Source organism: Aspergillus undulatus (genome assembly GCF_047715775.1).
Source record: "Aspergillus undulatus strain CBS 261.88 unplaced genomic scaffold BDV17scaffold_1, whole genome shotgun sequence".
Taxonomy (NCBI): domain Eukaryota; kingdom Fungi; phylum Ascomycota; class Eurotiomycetes; order Eurotiales; family Aspergillaceae; genus Aspergillus; species Aspergillus undulatus.
The window spans coordinates 1,016,265-1,031,953 of NW_027396605.1; the positions used below are offsets into that span (position 1 = coordinate 1,016,265).

The following is a 15,689-nucleotide window of genomic DNA, read 5'->3' on the forward strand; positions in this document are numbered from 1 at the left end:
ATCCGCCGTATACCAGGAACAACGCCTCGGAGAGAGATGTGTTTCAAGGCCGGATCTGCGCCAATCTGGCCAGCAAAAATATGACCCATTCACCGTCAGGATGAGGCTGACAGGATCTACGGTTTGCCCGAGAGCACAATGGAGGGCTGTACGCCTCAAAATGCGGGTTGGATGATGTGCTGTATGATGGGATCATGGAGAACAAGTGTGATGACTTGCGTGGGAGCATGAGCAGCATATGAGTACTCTTGTCCTCCTGAAATTCCAATCCCTCGGAAACTCACCTCATCCTTGGAGCCCGCAGCGACATTGGTTGGCACGGTTATGCTGAACGACAATTTGAACGAAACGGATACACCGGCAATCTTCGACGCCAACATAACCCGCACCTCTTTTTGCATCTCATGTCATCGTTCTATCATTAGTTGAATGAGCTGGCATGTGGCATTGCTTCGGTGATTCTTAGCGCCTGCTTCCGCGCCCAGATTCCATACAGCAAAGCGCAGTCTTTTTGTCCGCTTGCTTACGAGCATTTTCTGCTCGCCACGTACCAAGCCATACAGGGGGGTCGGTATTTGCTTTTTCTAGAAGGTCAGTGTCGGCCAATCGTCTGCAACTCCAGATCCAAGTCCATGTTTCTGATTCTGATTTGTTGGTCTTAGTAGAGGACAAGCGAGCCGAGATTGCTCGTTGCAACTTGCGGCCATCATTTTGTTTCCAGCTGGATTGTTACGCTCAAACTGGAACTTAATCTATGCTGTTCTCATCCGGTTGGCAAAGCTGAAAATAGAATGCCGCCCAATACGAACTTTTCTCCACCTTTTTGGTTCGCAAGTCTAGATTCAATTGCTTATTGTCTCGGTTAGATGCATGGAATATTCTCCGACCACAGGGCTGCCTTGCGACCTTCCAGTGAAGTGTTACTGCGTTACAGCACATGAGACACTGCTTGTGTGGCTTATGAGTTTTCCGGAAATGACCCAACCTGGATTTTTGGGGTCTGGCGGCGATGTCTCTTTTACGAGGAAGCCCGATCCCGAAATTGAATTGGTTATCAAAGATTCGCCATGATTTCCCCTGACTTGGTGCGGAGGATGGGGCACTCATATTTGGTACCGTGACATCGTCAGCACGGAGGAATGCTCAACAGTATGTTGAAGAGAAGTATATAAAGCTGACCTTTTGCCATTTGAGTGCGTTGATCAGCTCGAGTTCAAAAGATGGCTATATATAGCAAACTGAACCTACTGGTCATCCTGTGCCTGATACACTGGGTATCATGTCGAACTGTTCGCTTCGAGTTGAATCTAACATGGGAGGATCAAAAGATTGCCGGTGTCGTGCGCAAGGTCATCCTGTCGAACGGCCGGCTTCCCGGGCCTACGCTTCGGGCAAGGCAAGGTGATGAGGTCGAAGTTCGAGTGAGGAATCTGATGCCATTCTCCTCAACAGTCCATTTTCACGGTATGCTCTTTCCTTATAAAAATAATTCAATCTCACCTTATCTACTTCTAGGTATCACGCAGATGGGCACTCCATGGTCCGACGGCACTCCGGGGCTATCGCAGGAGCCAATTGAGCCGGGAAGCCGCTTCACCTACAGGTGGACAGCGGTTGACTACGGGTCTTATGCGTATCATGCACATAGTCAGGGTCAATTGCTAGATGGGCTCTATGGAGCTATTTATATTGAACCGAAAAAGTCGGTAGAGAAACCGTTCAAGCTTATTACGAGGAATGTCCCGAAACTTGCTGCAATGGCTCTAGCAGAAGCTAAGACGGAGCCAATCATGCTCTCTGACTGGCGGTTCCTGACCTCAGAGGCCGTTTGGCAGGCCGAGTTAGAGTCCGGCTGCGAGAGCGTTTGTTCTAATGCAATATTAATCAACGGCAAAGGCTCCGCATACTGTTTACCCCAGGAGAGAATCGACGATCTTACCACGCCTGGACAACGACTCCTGTTGGGAAACTACACCATGACTGATATTGGGTAAGCACATTTGATACGTACCATGGTCGACCCGAGTTGACACAGCAGCTAGGTGCTTCCCTCCAATTGATTCTTTCTTTGGCACATTTCCTCGCGATCCAAGTGTCCTGCCTAGGGGCTTTGTTGAGGGATGCATTCCCGGCGACGGGCCAGAAGAAGTTGTCAGAGTGGATGCCCGTACTCGCTACATCAGCCGCGACTTGATCAGCTTGGCTGGCTCGGCAAGCTTAGTTTTCTCCATAGACGAGCACCCAATGTATGTTTACGCCATTGACGGGCGCTACGTCGAACCCGTCCTCGTTGACGCAATTCAAATACCTGCCGGGTCACGGTACTCAGTACTTGTCGAGCTCAAGCAGGACAGGCCTGCTAAAGACTACACCATCCGCGCTGCCCACAATGGGCTCAATCAGGTCATCAATGGCACGGCTACATTATCTTATATGTCTTTTTGGCCTTCACAGCGTCCCTCCATAACGTACATCACGGAGGCCGGCAGCCCAGCAACACCACAAACGAGACTCCTGAATGAGACTCTCATTGTTCCCTTTCCCGTCGAGCTTCCGTCGCAAACCGTGAACAAAACATTCATATTAAACTTTGGTCACTATGAGGCCGCTTACCGCTGGCAATTAGGAAACGGTAGCTATCCGAATGAATACGAAGTCACCACACCGGCCTTGTTCAACCCAAGCGCTATCCCATTTCCATACAGCGTGTCCACCTACTATGGCACCTGGGTCGACATCATCTTCAACGGAACAAGGGGTAATCAACCGCCTCATCCGATGCATAAGCACTCAAACAAGTTCTTCGTCATCGGACGCGGCAATGAGCCATTCCATTATTCCTCGGTGGCAGAAGCCATGGAAGAGATTCCTGAGAACTTCAACTTCGAAACACCTCAGTTACGAGATACCTTTACGACTCCAGTCGCATCAGGGCCTTTGGGGACTTGGTTGGCTATAAGATACCATGTAACCAATCCGGGCCCGTTTCTGCTTCACTGTCATCTACAAATGCACCAGAACGGCGGGATGGCATTGGCCCTGATAGATGGGATTGATGCCTGGCCGGTTGTGCCGGAGGAGTATCAGTTGTCTGTTAATGTTGACAACCGCTTGTGACGTTGTTAGTACTTTCTTGCCAATGCGCACCTGTCAAATACATGATCTAGTCATACATATTTCTTCTATAATAATCTACTCATCATAATCGAGGGCTTGCCCGACCACATGCCAAGCATAAGTAAGTATAAAATCCCCCGTTATACCGCTTAGTCAGTGCCACCCCGCCATCAGATAACCACCGTAATCGGGCCGAAGTATCAAAGCTTTGACTCAACTGCCCCTCACGAGTCGCCTTCTCTTCACCTCTCTCGGACCTATTCATCGCTTACCCCTAATATCTGATCTATTTTCCGAGCGCAATCCACGAAGAAGAGCACCCAAGATGGCAGGCAAGAAGGGCGCCGGCGAGAACTCCAAGAAGGCTGCGGGCAATGCTCGCGTGAGTGCCGCACTACCTTGTCCATCATCCGACTGAAGCTAATCATATACAACGAAATGAAACAGAAAGCCGAAGCCGCAGCCAACAAAAAAGCCGTTGAGGACGCTAAGCGCGCAGCCGAAGAGGACAAGCAGTGGGCTAAGGGCGCAAAGAACTCATCCAAGAAGTACGCTCCGCAACGTGCCCTCTTCACTCTCGATTTTATTGCATTCCGTCGTTCCCAGAAAGAAGCAATAACTAACGCCCTCCTTTCACGTTAACAGAGAAGATGCCGAAGCCAAAAAAGCCGAAGCGGCTCGCAAAAAGGCCGAACGCGACGCCCTCCTCGCCGCAGAAGAAGCCTCGCAGCCCTCAAAACCAAAGAACAACAAGTCCGCCGCGAAGAAGAACACCGGCCCGTCAAAGGGCACGCTTAACCTCTCCCAAATCGACGACGACAATACCGCCTCCACCAAATCCGCCAGCCTGAATGCGTCTGGTATCGACAACGCGCTGGATGCGCTGTCACTGACAGCCAAGGACACGAGCAAGATCGACCGCCACCCGGAGCGGCGGTACAAGGCTGCGTATGCGGCGTTTGAGGCGCGAAGATTGCCGGAGATCGAGGAAGAGAATCCTGGCTTGAGGAGGAACCAGCGCATTGAGCTTTGCAAGAAGGAGTTTGATAAGAGTGAGGAGAATCCGTTTAATCAGGTGCATGTTGCGCATGATGCGACGAGGGAGGAGGTTGCTGCTGTTAGGGAGGCGGAGAGGAAGAAGACTGAGGCGAGGCTTGCGAAGTAGATGTTCACTTTATATTATGCGCGTTATACCCGTGGTTTTGGCTGGAAGAGGGAAGGAAATTGGGTTCTTCCTTTGAATGATGTAAAGTGAAAGAAGGGCTTTTGTATAGATAGACTCACTGAAAAGCGTTGCTATCTAGACTCAAGAATAAACAAGCAAAATAAACAACCCAAAAGGAACAAGAATAAAGAAAGGTATCATATGTCAATACAGTCTAATAATTCAATATAGAGGAACCCAAGGAATCATAACCAGGAAGAAGACGCCATCTATCCCATCACAGCCCTCACATCCCAAACGTAAACACTCTCGTCCCAACCAACACTAGCACACCACCCTTCACTCCCAAAAAGACACCAATCCACGCCCGTCGCAAACTCACTATGCTGGTTCATCCTCCCCAACTCAGCACCCATAATCGGCGTCGGCCCAGACCGCATGAGATCCGTATCCCCAACCACCCCAGCAGGAGACTGGTCGCTCCAAGCACGACACGTCATATCATAGCTCGCACTCAGCAGCACATTCGAAAGATGCGGCGACCACGCAACCCGCCGAATCGCATAGTCGTGCCCAATCATCACAGCCTGCGGGCCCTGCTGCGGCGCTCGAATATCAAACGTCCGTATCGTCCTATCCACACCCGCCACAGCAACAACAGACGGCCGATACTTGTTCCAGTCGTGCGTGAGCGCTTCGGAGGGCGGACACGCCGCTGGCGGCGCCCCAGGCTTCCCCGGTATCGGACTTACCGGGGCCGCGTGAATCGGAATCTGCAGTGTAAGGTGATTTGACGCCGAAGCGGGCGTGCGGAGATCGTAAAGACGGAGGTAGGAGTCCGAGGAGACGCAGGAGAGGATATCGGGGGAGTGCGGCGAGAAGGCGGCGGAGTAAGTGCAGCTGTGCGTGGGGAGGGTGACGAGGGAATGCGGACGCTGCGGGGACCAGATGCGGACGGTGCCGTCCCAGCTACTGCTGCAGAAGGTGTCCTTTGCGACAAGGTTCCAGCTTACGCTGAAGACTTCACGATTGTGCTCTTTCCAGTTTTGGATCGGGAAGTCATTGAGCGTGCAGTCGAAGAGCTTGATGCTGCCGTCGCCGGATGCTGTGAGGACTTGGTGCTCGTTTGCTTCGGACCAGGCGAGGTCGTAGAGGGAGTCTTGGGTTGTGAACCTACAAGCCTCTTAGCTCTGTCTAAACTATGGAAGCGTGCGACAGGGGTTGGAAAGCGATGCTTACCATTTAGCTGGTACTATACCGTTGGGTGTCAATTCAAGAATGAACAATCGCCCATTGCCGACAAGGCCGAAGTTGGCAGACGAGGCAACCGCTAATCGGTTGTCGAAGAAAGGAGAGTATTTGACCGCATAGCCATTGTAGCCTTGTGTGCGGTAATGTAGCATGTCGAGCGGATTCGAGGCTTGGTTGACTGGACCTTAGTTGACAGAGAAAGAGTAATGAGGAGCACAAGAGGCAGACTGCAGATTGCGGGGGATTGGCAGCGGGCACGAGCCGAGGTTCGCTGTCTGCCCCGTCCATCGTCCACTGGCCACTCTCTGCAAGATTCACCTGCTTTTTTCATCTCGACTCGTTCATCAAGATCTCAGTACTCTGACAAGCACTTGCAGATCATTCGACATGAACCTGCAGCCAAAGTGAGCTGTGACTGGCCACATCAAGAGCAATCACGTGCAGCTTCATGATCCAGAAACACGAACATCGCAACTTTCTTTTCATTTCAACCCAACGGACATGATATGAAAATTATGTCAATGGTCTAGCTAACTATGCTACCCAAGCATACCTTACTCTATGGACAACTATCTCTCGCGCAAGAGACCACGCAGCCCTCTGGTTGAGTCACATCCGCAGACAGTGGCGCCCGACGACGATGACGCCTCAACCGACATCAAGCTAGCGCAACTGGTGTCCCTCTTCACAGACACCGACCAGGACACACTCCTAGACGTCCTCGTCTCCTGCGGCGGTTTGGTCGAAACCGCAATAACCACAATCACCTCGCAAAAGCACCTCGCCAAACGGACAAGAACAGCACCAAGCGCATCAACAGCCGCAACCGCAATCCAGACGTCTCTAACCCCTCACATCCTGTCCTCGTCATCGGCATCATCATCAAGCAAAAGCCTAAGCGGAGGACAAAAGATCTCATCCACCCAGAAGGGCAAAACACTCCACCTCTTCTCACCGGAAGACGTCTCGGCCCATACCTCCTGCACAATAATCCACAACTTCCTTCCCCCCGAAACGGCCAACGCGCTTCTGCTCGAACTCCTCGACGAATCTCGCCACTTCACGCGGTATCAGCTGCAGATCTTCGAGCGGACCGTCGAAAGCCCACACTCTACCTGCGTCTACGTCTCCACGCCCGAACAGGAAGCCCAGCATACAAACGATTATACGTACGGTGGTACATACCACACTAATATCCGGCAAGCGACGCCGCATCTCCGTGCGATTTCAAGCCGTGTTCAGGAGGCTGTGAATGACGAGATAAGGAAACGGATTCGGGATGTGTATCCGGGGGGCAAGAAATTGAGGTATCAGTCGCCGCGGGAGTGGATGCCCAATGCGGCGTTTGTGAATTGCTACGATGGACCTGCGGAGAGTGTGGGGTATCATACTGATCACCTTACGTATCTTGGTCCGCGCGCGGTCATTGGGAGTATAAGTCTGGGTGTTCAGAGGGAGTTTCGCGTGCGGCGGATTGTCCCGGATGATGAAGAGGAAGCAGGCTCTGGGGATAGGGAGAAAGCGATGGGGTTACGGGCTGACGCTCAGGGGCAGATAGCTATAGCCCTACCGCATAATTCGCTTTTAGTTATGCATGCGGAGACGCAGGAGGAATGGAAGCATGCCATTGCGCCCGCGCAGACCATATCCCCGCATCCGTTATCTGGAAATCGGCGAATTAATATCACGTATCGGTGGTATCGGGACTCTTTGCAGCCGCGAAACATCCCGCGTTGTCAGTGTAATGCGCATGCGGTCCTCAAGTGTGTCCAGCGAAAGCGGGAGAGCAGGGGTCGCTACATGTGGCTATGTTATATGGGTTCTAAGCCGGGAAAGAAAGGTTGTGGGTTTTTCCAGTGGGCAGAGTTCGACGACGATGGCGAGCCGCTTTGGAAGCAACCTCAAACCAATAAGCAGGATATCAATGCTCCGAAGCTAACCAATTTTGCCGACTGAATCGATCCTGTGCAAACATTCCTCGAATAGACTGGCATTTGACGCTGGCTCATCTACATACACAAAGTGGTCAACCCTCTGTAACCTGGCCGCAAAGATGCTATAAAATAGTGCACCGTAACGGTAGGCGCAAGCTCAAGGGAAAAAGCATTGTTAGAGCCACCGGTGTTGCTGAACTTGATCCGATGCCTGTCTGCTGTAGAAGCTGCAAAGTCGAGCTGGGCCAAATGCGGGTCGCAATTATTATGACCGATTCGAACGGGCAATGCGCTGCGTAGAGGGTATCTCATGAATTCAATATCCGAAACAAGTGTAATCGCTGGTTGAGGGTATGACTGCATTCGTTTTAGCTCTACATGCTCGTATCAAATGTGGACAGTGAGAGATGGCTGCAGGCAAACGTACTGTAATCATAACTAACCAAATAAGAGGGTCCGTCAAATTTTAGGTCAAGCAAGACGGGCAATCACGTCTCAAAATCGCAAGTCTTGGGTTCGAAGTTTTTGCAGAGGCTGTATCAATTCGGAAGGAAGCGAGGTGCGAACTGAAAGGTATCTATCTGCCAGACCGAATCAGCAAGCGCAGAGATTCATTCTTGATTGCCCCGTACATACCTTTCTCGCAGTCCGAAGAGCAAACACGCAATTTCGGATCAGACCTCCGCCATTCCCATGGAAGTTTGTGTGTTCGTATTCGAGGCGGTATTGTTTCGTCCGGTTCGCGTAGCGGTGCCAGGATCGCCAGGTTTGATCGGTTTGAGCCCTTGTCGTACAGCAGCCAGCTGTCGACGGATCCAAGGCTTGATGAGAACAGCACGCCCCGAGCTCCAGAATTCAGCACAGCCTAGGGCCAGTGCAAATGCGCAGCAGACGAGGATAATCGGTACCAGAACTAACGCGACGACAATAATCGCTGTTTTCTGTTTAGGGTTCATGGCGATACCTTAATACAGTTGAATCCAATACTGCCATGTAAGAGCACGATAGAAATGGAGTATTCGGATGTGGCAAGGTTATTGATAGAGGTACGAGGTTCTGCTGAAAGACGCGTGTGTACCGAGCTCGTGTTAACTCCAGGGTCAGAGGTCGTGCTTGCTTAGTGAGGCAATAAATCCAGTGGGAAGTGCACCTATAAGGCAGGAGCGAGAGTAGTTGTGCGTTCGCTTGTCGGACTTAAGCGCCGGTTGGGACAGCATCGTAGCTGCGCAGTAGACATCATGACTTGGGAAGGTTTTCTCTGGACGTCTCCTCCACGGGCGGAATCACCATCTGCTTGATTGAGGCCAGCGCATCCCCATCCAGTCGGTTAAAGCGAATCTACATCGATATTTAGCGAGACTTCAAGGTCGACCAACAGAGTTAAAGTCTTACCATCTCATCAGAGCCTCGGGCAGCGTTGCCGAACAAAGTTGCGTCTGATCGACTGGCCTCAATCTCATATTCAACACGCCGAGTCCAAATTCCATCCCAGTGCCAGTCACCCGGAAGTCGCGCCTGAGGGTTATCGCGCTTCGAAGCATCTGTGACAGCAGGGCTATCTGAATCCTTTCGGTGAGCTTTCCACGCGTGCCATGCACTTGGGTTCCCCGCTGCTTCAAGCGGCACGGAATCGAGAACAGTCTCGTCATCGAACGACGTGCGGATGTAATCCAGAATTTCAAGAACCGGAATTGACGTTCTTGTTTTGACTGGGGCTTCCGCCGGAGGAGCTTCAACAGCCTCAACCTCCCCGCCTTCAGTTGGGGTTGTCTCTGTGTCTGCGGTCTCATGCGCGGGCGCGTTGGCCTCCGTTGCCTCCGCAGGAGCATTCTTAGATCCGTTCAGGCTCACGGCCCTTGAAGACCGAACAGGACCAACGTCACCACGCCTCGCCCGTCCAAACCATTGGGGGAACGCATGTCTGAGACTGAATCCTCCCGGGGGTAGGCGCTCCTCGTCTGTTGCGCTGACAGGGTTTTCATTCGATACGCCAGTGCTGAAAGTATATGTCGTGAGGGGCACAATCAGGGGATGGAATACGTCCGTAGAGAATGTCACGAGCGGTGGGCGATCAGGGTAGTCCGGCGGAAAGCGTATCTGGAATCGGAGGATGGCTGAGCCGTAGGGGCCTGGAAGCGAGCGATCGTTAATTGAAAAAACCACGAGTTGAAGCTGACACTGTAACTTACCAGTTCGAACAAAGATCACACATGCCCAGAGAGACGGATCACAAGGATTGAGGCTCACATAAACCCCAGGGGGCGCTGCTTGCTTCAGGCTTGCACTGGACAACAATTAGTTGACGCTCGTGGGCTTTCGCTCAGCATTTTGGGACTCACTGTTCCTGGAGCAGCTGGTATCTCCGAAGAGACGGGATACTGGGCAATCTGGTCGTTGACATAGCGCCAGTCGGGGGAAGGTGAGCATTCAAGAAGTGCCAGGTGGAATTCGATAGGAGACACTCGGGAGTCGGAGAAGCTCCCGCTGCAGGTGGAGCTTGGCGGGCCCATAAGCGGGACGCTTGACATACTACTGAGACCTTCTCCTACACTCCCCTTGAAGCCTCAGGTAAATCCGTCTTTCTGAAAATCAATGGATTGCCTGCTAAATCTGCCAGACTTGAACACAAGCTCCTCATTCATATCTACCACTAGGCGCCTCAACACATCTTCAAGATTTGTCTCAACTTTTTGTCCTTGGAGTACAGGAAGACTGACAGCAGGGCATGGTGCTTTTACGGCCTGCAACTCATCTCTGTTGTCGAAGTCTACCACGACTTCAGATATGGAACCTTGCTTGAGGTATTCCAAAGTGTATGGAGGATCCATCTTGTATCTTGGATTACGCCAAATCGCCAAATCGGCTTGAAGAACGAAGAGACGAGAGTCATCGGCAAGACTCGAACAGGAAACATAATAAACTAGAGACCAATATATGCCCTGAATATGTTATCGCATCTAAACACACCTCTAGCTACATTTATCCTTCCCCCCGTCCAAATCTACCCTCAACCCCCCAAACCCCAAAATCACCAGGCCCTCACCCAACCCCTCATAAATTCCCCCCGCAAGCCCCTCAGCCCACCAAGCCGCGGCTCCAGAAACCGCAGTCCCAGGCTTCCCATCATAAAGATTCAACACTGTATTCCCCAACCCGACACCGCCCCTCCCTACCTTCTCCGCAAGCACCAGCATAAACGCCGTCACGCGCTCCGTGACCCTATGCGCACGGTCATATCGATAGAGCTGGAACATAACGTCCTTGATATAAGGCATTATCAGCTGGAGCAGGAGACAGAAGTAGACTATGATACTTGCGAGGAGGCGGTGCAGGTATGAGCGGTGGGTCGCGTTAGGGCATGGGCCTGGGTGGCACTGGGTTCTAATACTAGTGGATGGAGATGCGGTTGGATGATGACCTGGGGATGGCAACAGCGTCAAGTCCGGCTTCAGCGTCTCCGGGAGACTTTTCCGGAGGAGTGCGGCCTCATCAATACTTAGGTCCTCGGGGAGAGCGGAGAGGAGATACGTGACTGAATTCAGATATAGCGAGCGCACGAGCCGCGGTTCAGATTGGGGCTGTTGGGCTTCGTAGCCTGCATCGCGGAGGAGGTGGAATGCTAAGCATATATATTTAGTTCATTGGGTCTGGAGACGAAGATTGGTGCTAGGTACCTGGATTCACCCGATTCCATCGCACCCCAGATTCACCCTCCATATTCGTCCCCACGCCTACCGGTAAAGCCAATAGGTCCGGTTCCCTAGGAGTGGCCACGTCCTCGTCCTGCGCGAACGAGTCGTCTGAGGTTCGCCCCGTGCTTGCGCTTCCTGAGGACGAGGGGCGGGGCGTGCTATCCCCTGTACTCAGCCTGGTGGTAGTACTTGTACTGCTGCTGAAAGGAGATGGCATCGACCGTGAGGGTAGAGAAGAGCCAATCTCGGTCCTGACTAACGCGTACCGAGACGAAGACCGCGTCAAGCGCCGTTTTATCACGGCTGGAATAAACTGTGGCAGGAGCGAGAATGTTGGGTTTTGCGGACCGGGTGTAGAGCCCGTTGGGATCTCGGCCATGAGGTCCGTAGGCTAAGAGGGGCGAAGTGAGATAGAGACTAGGTTTCTCGAGGTGTAGGCATAGAGGCGCTCTTCGACACAATCCGTTCAGATATAGGGTAGAGGAGAGAGATAAGAAGCACCTTTGCAAGAGGAGTGAGAAAATTCACCCCGCCGTGGTGGCTAGCATGATTACGATATAGAAGTAGGCCATCGTAGATAGAAAGATAATGCAAAGTCTAGAATCGAGATTTGAGACGTTGGGGATGCAGAGTCGTTGCGAATCAGCCTTGGCCTGCAGTTCACATGCCAGGCTGGTTGGTGGGGCGAAACACACGCTATCAAGTAGAAGCAGATGACGCTCCGAGTAATTGCAGGACTCTTTTTTCTTCCTGGAATGTAGAAGAAGAGGCTCTCTCTAAAGTAAATTATCTATTTGTATGGTGACCAGAGATGTCACACCACGCCCTTCGATCCCTCGGCATCCAATCGGAGGGAGTTGCTTGGGGTTTGTACGCCCTTCGACCACCCCTGTCACTCCACCTGCAATGTCACCATCCGAGGACGATGGCGCTTATAATCGAGGCATAGCCTCAGGACTAGGCAGAAAAAGAGCCAAACATGGATTTGGAGAGAAAATTAGGTACAGCCGGAAACTGCTCGATCTATCTACAATCTGAAACTTTTTGACTCGCCAGCGGTCCATCCCCAATACGATTACGCTCACATTCCAGCTCTATCAGTGCTTTTAAATTGGACGTCGGACGGGACTGCATCGGGAATCATCATATCGGGTTGTTTCGAGGTGGGAATAGCGATCGGAGCGGTTGCGCCAACGTTTGCACCCGCCATGTCCATAGGCTGAATGACATTGGAGCTTCCGCCGTGATCAACTCCGAAATTCAGGCCTTCCATCTCATCCAACGGCAACTCCTCGTCGTAACGATTGTTCAGGTGCCGAAGGAACTCCGGGTCAAAGCCCATTTGCACAAATGGGTCGACAGATGTGCTCAGCGGTGTAGAGAAGGATGAAGCTTTGCCCGACGCACAGCAGCTACCGAAATCAGTTGATAGACCAGAAGGAGCAGCCGAGAACATCGCCCCACTGCCCGAGAAACTGCCAGCCGAACTTTGGCGGGCGCTTGGAACAGCAGATGATCGGCCGGTGCCTGGAAGAGCTGGGCTTTGGAAACCGGAGCTGTGGTATCCTGTGGCGGCCGGCGCGCGAGCGCATACTGGTGGCTGTCGAAGACCATCTCGGGATGCGAACGGTGGTTGCATGCCCAGATTTGCGAACTGAATATGCTCTGAACCTGGGGCAGGCTCAAGGCCGGCATCACGTTTCAAGATACTCAGCCAGACAGGATTATCAGCACAAGTCTGGTTCCACGGATCATCGGATCCATATACTACTCGGCGACCTTGTTCTTGGATCATCTGGTCCGTCGGCACAGCACCACTTGATAAGTGACCTCGAATGAACGCGGTGAGCTCCAGTTTCAGACGCTCAAAACAATTGGCGTCCTCCGGGATGGTTAGGCCAGGTGCTCCAGCCTTATAATCCGAGAGCTTGAACGGATCAAGAGAGTTACGTTCCTGACCAATGAGATAAGGTGGCATGGCGTTCTCGACGAGATTCTGCACGACGGGTTCGAAACCCCAGTCACCCTGCCACTGGTTCATGTCGGCACCGTTCTTGAAGTGGGTAGCGAGATGGTCCGCTCGACCTTTCCAAGTCGTCAAGGTGATACCACAGAAACCACAACGCGATATGATCTCCGTGGTATGACTTCGCCACTGATCCATGAACGGATCGAACCGTACGTTATGCATTAATCGAAGATGTTGATTGAGATGGTCTTTCCGGTAGAATGTTCGCTCTGCTGAACTCTTCTCTGCACAGGTACTATAGTTATGCGCCTCAAGGTGTTCATTGTCTGGATCGACGGCCATGCAGAATACACAACGGTTTGCACCCTTGATGAATGTTACGCCTCCGTGAGGTGCGCAGGTCCATTTCTCGAGGGCTAGGTGCAGTGACTTTTCATGACGCTGCCAGTCATACTTTGTCTGGAAAGAGTCTGCACAGAATGTGCACTGATAGATGCGAGCACTTTTGGCTTTCTGCTGAGCAAAGGCATTGGCAGGGGTGGAGGGCTTGCGACGACGGCGGCGCTCTTTCCGGTCCATTGAGCCGTAGGACCCGATAGAAGAGCGATGAGAAAAGGCAGAGGCAAAGGAGAGGTCAGACAAAGAGGAACGACTGGCTGATTGACTGTTTTCATGGCTGCTGACTAGGGACGACGCGTCGAAGACATTCGAGTTGGCATGGCTTGAGTCATTGCTAGACCCAGTCCGCCGAGGATGGGCACGTGATCCCTGACGTACTTCAAGTGATGGATCCTCCAAAGCTCGCAGAATGTTGGAAATGGCAGCCGGTTCGTTTTCAGGAGGAGAGTACTTCCAACGTTCAAGGGGGGTCATGAGCGTGTGATCGACCTCTGGCTGCCTTGGAATTTCAATTGCGCCCGGGACGGGTGAACTGCTCCGAGGCGCAGGTCGGATTTTACCACGTCTTCTGGCATTGGCAAGCCAATTGGTGATTTGAGTCCGCTTTAACCCTGTACATAACTTCAATTCCTCTTTCTCCTCCTCTGTGGGATAGGGATGGTCACTATGATCATAGAGCCAAGCCTTGAGAATCCGAACGGCCTCTCGCGAGAGCCGAGAGCTGCTCTTCCTCGCACGGCCTTCAACATCTTCTGTGATGCCGGAAAAGGATTTGAGCACTTTTTTGCCCGTTAATCCTCCAGTGGGAATATCGATGTTCTCGGAAATTGGATGTAATGTATCCAAGCCGGATTTACCCTGAGGCATGGTCTGAGTGAAGCTGCATTCGCGATACAGCGAGATGCAGCAAGTGCAACCACTCTTTTGCATCACACCTCGTTTGGCCATGAAGCAATCCAGTCCCATGTTCCTGCAAAAGTCGCACGGGTCTTGGGCTCGGAACATTGGATAGACACCGTCTGGATCAAAAGAGCCATCGACTAGGATCCCCTTGCAAGGCTCCCGCTGTCTGGGTAAGAAGTTTGGGGGCTCTGACTGATCTTGTAGAAGTGACTGGTAGTTTGCTTCAACCTCAATTTCGTCGAAATCGAGTTGGTCAGAGGCAACGTCGTCGTCCCGTGCGTGGGAGGCGTGGGACCCGGATGCAGCCTCATCAAAATCGAAGAACTCCATTTTAAGGCTGGATGAGATAAAGCGTTGGTCGCAACGACTGGCGTAGCGCTGACCAAGCACGAGAATGACAGCAGTGCAAGGGTAAATGAAGGCCAGATAAGAAAAGGAGAATTGAGAAACGTAGAGAGATGAACGGAGGATGGAGGATGGAGGGGGTGGATATCACGAGAAGAGGGCTATGTTTTTCGTCTGGGGTATGAAAAGCATGCCGAACGAGTGGATAGATTGGACCCTGCTAGCGTCTGCTCCTACCAAGTCATCCAGTCCCTTCGATCATTCGATATCTTCTTCGGTCGGTTAGTCGGATTACCTGCCTGTGTAAACGCAGTTAGTGGTCGGAGCGGAATCGCTCACGCGGCTGCCTGCGGTCTTGACCGAGGGCTGATTGTCATCATGCACTTCCTGGGGGGGCATATTCGAGGAATCAGCCCATCAGACATTGAGGAATGCGACCCCCTACACGAGCTGGACCCATGAGTAGGCGCGGCGGAGGCTTGATGGAGGGGATGGAGAAGGCGCATGTTCGGGACTAACAGAACATGCACGCCCTTCCGATGACAGCGCTTTTCCTATCGCGGTTAGTCGCTCAGCCCAATGATTCATCCCCAAACGATGTCGGAGTCTTTCTCCTCCCTCCCCGTTCCGCTCTTGGTTTATCAAGCCATAGTCCTTGTTTCAAACATGGGCCTCGGCCGCAATTACTATATCAATACTCGTCATGGCCCTCTTTGTAGACCGACTGATGGCCCGTCTGACGTCGAGGCGGTGGTCACTTGGACTGAGCACCGACCATTCTACAGCCAAAGAACGGATACGATGAAGACGACATCTTCTCGCTACTGATTTTCCTAACGCAGCTTAGCTCCCTTTTTGAGTCCTTCGGTCATATCGTCTTGCTTCGCCGCCTGCGACTCTGCGTTTGGACTCGC

At 52.3% G+C, this 15,689-nt stretch overlaps 8 protein-coding genes across 8 annotated transcripts; 3 read left to right on the forward strand and 5 right to left on the reverse strand.

Annotated features, from left to right (window-relative positions):
• The first annotated feature begins 577 nt into the window (after positions 1–577).
• BDV17DRAFT_7803 (Cupredoxin) lies at positions 578–3,155 on the forward strand. The gene is made up of 5 exons (XM_073765127.1): positions 578–591; positions 666–1,112; positions 1,195–1,464; positions 1,516–1,990; positions 2,043–3,155. The coding sequence occupies exons 3-5, from the start codon at positions 1,221–1,223 to the stop codon at positions 3,115–3,117; spliced, it is 1,794 nt and encodes a 597-aa protein (XP_073621273.1). The 5' UTR covers positions 578–591; positions 666–1,112; positions 1,195–1,220; the 3' UTR covers positions 3,118–3,155.
• Positions 3,156–3,354: 199 nt separating this feature from the next.
• On the forward strand, positions 3,355–4,474 carry BDV17DRAFT_7832 (DUF1014 domain protein). The gene is made up of 3 exons (XM_073765132.1): positions 3,355–3,499; positions 3,565–3,665; positions 3,763–4,474. Exons 1-3 carry the CDS (start codon positions 3,443–3,445, stop codon positions 4,280–4,282), a joined length of 678 nt encoding a protein of 225 aa, XP_073621274.1. The 5' UTR covers positions 3,355–3,442; the 3' UTR covers positions 4,283–4,474.
• Positions 4,475–4,551: 77 nt separating this feature from the next.
• Positions 4,552–5,685, reverse strand: pex7 (putative peroxisome biosynthesis protein (Peroxine-7); the record flags this gene model as incomplete). Its single annotated transcript, XM_073759571.1, has 3 exons — positions 4,552–4,953; positions 5,035–5,455; positions 5,522–5,685. The coding sequence occupies 3 exons, from the start codon at positions 5,683–5,685 to the stop codon at positions 4,552–4,554; spliced, it is 987 nt and encodes a 328-aa protein (XP_073621275.1).
• Positions 5,686–6,094: 409 nt separating this feature from the next.
• Positions 6,095–7,489, forward strand: BDV17DRAFT_286154 (putative CUE domain protein; the record flags this gene model as incomplete). The annotated part of the gene is made up of 1 exon (XM_073760846.1): positions 6,095–7,489. One exon carries the CDS (start codon positions 6,095–6,097, stop codon positions 7,487–7,489), a length of 1,395 nt encoding a protein of 464 aa, XP_073621276.1.
• A 505-nt stretch (positions 7,490–7,994) lies between these two features.
• Positions 7,995–8,563, reverse strand: BDV17DRAFT_7889 (uncharacterized protein). The gene is made up of 2 exons (XM_073765144.1): positions 8,104–8,563; positions 7,995–8,048 (listed from the first exon to the last, which is right to left on the reverse strand). Exon 1 carries the CDS (start codon positions 8,421–8,423, stop codon positions 8,142–8,144), a length of 282 nt encoding a protein of 93 aa, XP_073621277.1. The 5' UTR covers positions 8,424–8,563; the 3' UTR covers positions 7,995–8,048; positions 8,104–8,141.
• Positions 8,564–10,035, reverse strand: BDV17DRAFT_7870 (putative ubiquitin-conjugating enzyme). The gene is made up of 4 exons (XM_073765140.1): positions 9,807–10,035; positions 9,657–9,751; positions 8,860–9,596; positions 8,564–8,805 (listed from the first exon to the last, which is right to left on the reverse strand). The coding sequence occupies exons 1-4, from the start codon at positions 9,866–9,868 to the stop codon at positions 8,704–8,706; spliced, it is 996 nt and encodes a 331-aa protein (XP_073621278.1). The 5' UTR covers positions 9,869–10,035; the 3' UTR covers positions 8,564–8,703.
• Positions 10,036–10,436: 401 nt separating this feature from the next.
• On the reverse strand, positions 10,437–11,538 carry BDV17DRAFT_286156 (uncharacterized protein; the record flags this gene model as incomplete). Its single annotated transcript, XM_073760847.1, has 2 exons — positions 10,437–11,086; positions 11,142–11,538. 2 exons carry the CDS (start codon positions 11,536–11,538, stop codon positions 10,437–10,439), a joined length of 1,047 nt encoding a protein of 348 aa, XP_073621279.1.
• A 680-nt stretch (positions 11,539–12,218) lies between these two features.
• BDV17DRAFT_7925 (putative homeobox and C2H2 transcription factor) lies at positions 12,219–15,057 on the reverse strand. Its single transcript, XM_073765152.1, has one exon. The coding sequence runs from the start codon at positions 14,758–14,760 to the stop codon at positions 12,241–12,243; it is 2,520 nt and encodes an 839-aa protein (XP_073621280.1). The 5' UTR covers positions 14,761–15,057; the 3' UTR covers positions 12,219–12,240.
• Between the last annotated feature and the right edge of the window lie 632 nt (positions 15,058–15,689).

Coding starts and splice junctions, on each gene's coding strand:
- BDV17DRAFT_7803 (XM_073765127.1), top strand. CDS start 1,221: ATGGCTATATATAGCAAACTGAACCTACTGGTCATCCTGTGCCTGATA. Junction 1,465..1,515: donor CTCAACAGTCCATTTTCACG/GTATGCTCTTTC, acceptor ATCTACTTCTAG/GTATCACGCAGATGGGCACT. Junction 1,991..2,042: donor TACACCATGACTGATATTGG/GTAAGCACATTT, acceptor CACAGCAGCTAG/GTGCTTCCCTCCAATTGATT.
- BDV17DRAFT_7832 (XM_073765132.1), top strand. CDS start 3,443: ATGGCAGGCAAGAAGGGCGCCGGCGAGAACTCCAAGAAGGCTGCGGGC. Junction 3,500..3,564: donor AGGCTGCGGGCAATGCTCGC/GTGAGTGCCGCA, acceptor GAAATGAAACAG/AAAGCCGAAGCCGCAGCCAA. Junction 3,666..3,762: donor GCAAAGAACTCATCCAAGAA/GTACGCTCCGCA, acceptor TCACGTTAACAG/AGAAGATGCCGAAGCCAAAA.
- BDV17DRAFT_7889 (XM_073765144.1), bottom strand. CDS start 8,423: ATGAACCCTAAACAGAAAACAGCGATTATTGTCGTCGCGTTAGTTCTG.
- BDV17DRAFT_7870 (XM_073765140.1), bottom strand. CDS start 9,868: ATGTCAACGACCAGATTGCCCAGTATCCCGTCTCTTCGGAGATACCAG. Junction 9,752..9,806: donor TACCAGCTGCTCCAGGAACA/GTGAGTCCCAAA, acceptor ATTGTTGTCCAG/TGCAAGCCTGAAGCAAGCAG. Junction 8,806..8,859: donor CCCGAGGCTCTGATGAGATG/GTAAGACTTTAA, acceptor ATATCGATGTAG/ATTCGCTTTAACCGACTGGA.
- BDV17DRAFT_7925 (XM_073765152.1), bottom strand. CDS start 14,760: ATGGAGTTCTTCGATTTTGATGAGGCTGCATCCGGGTCCCACGCCTCC.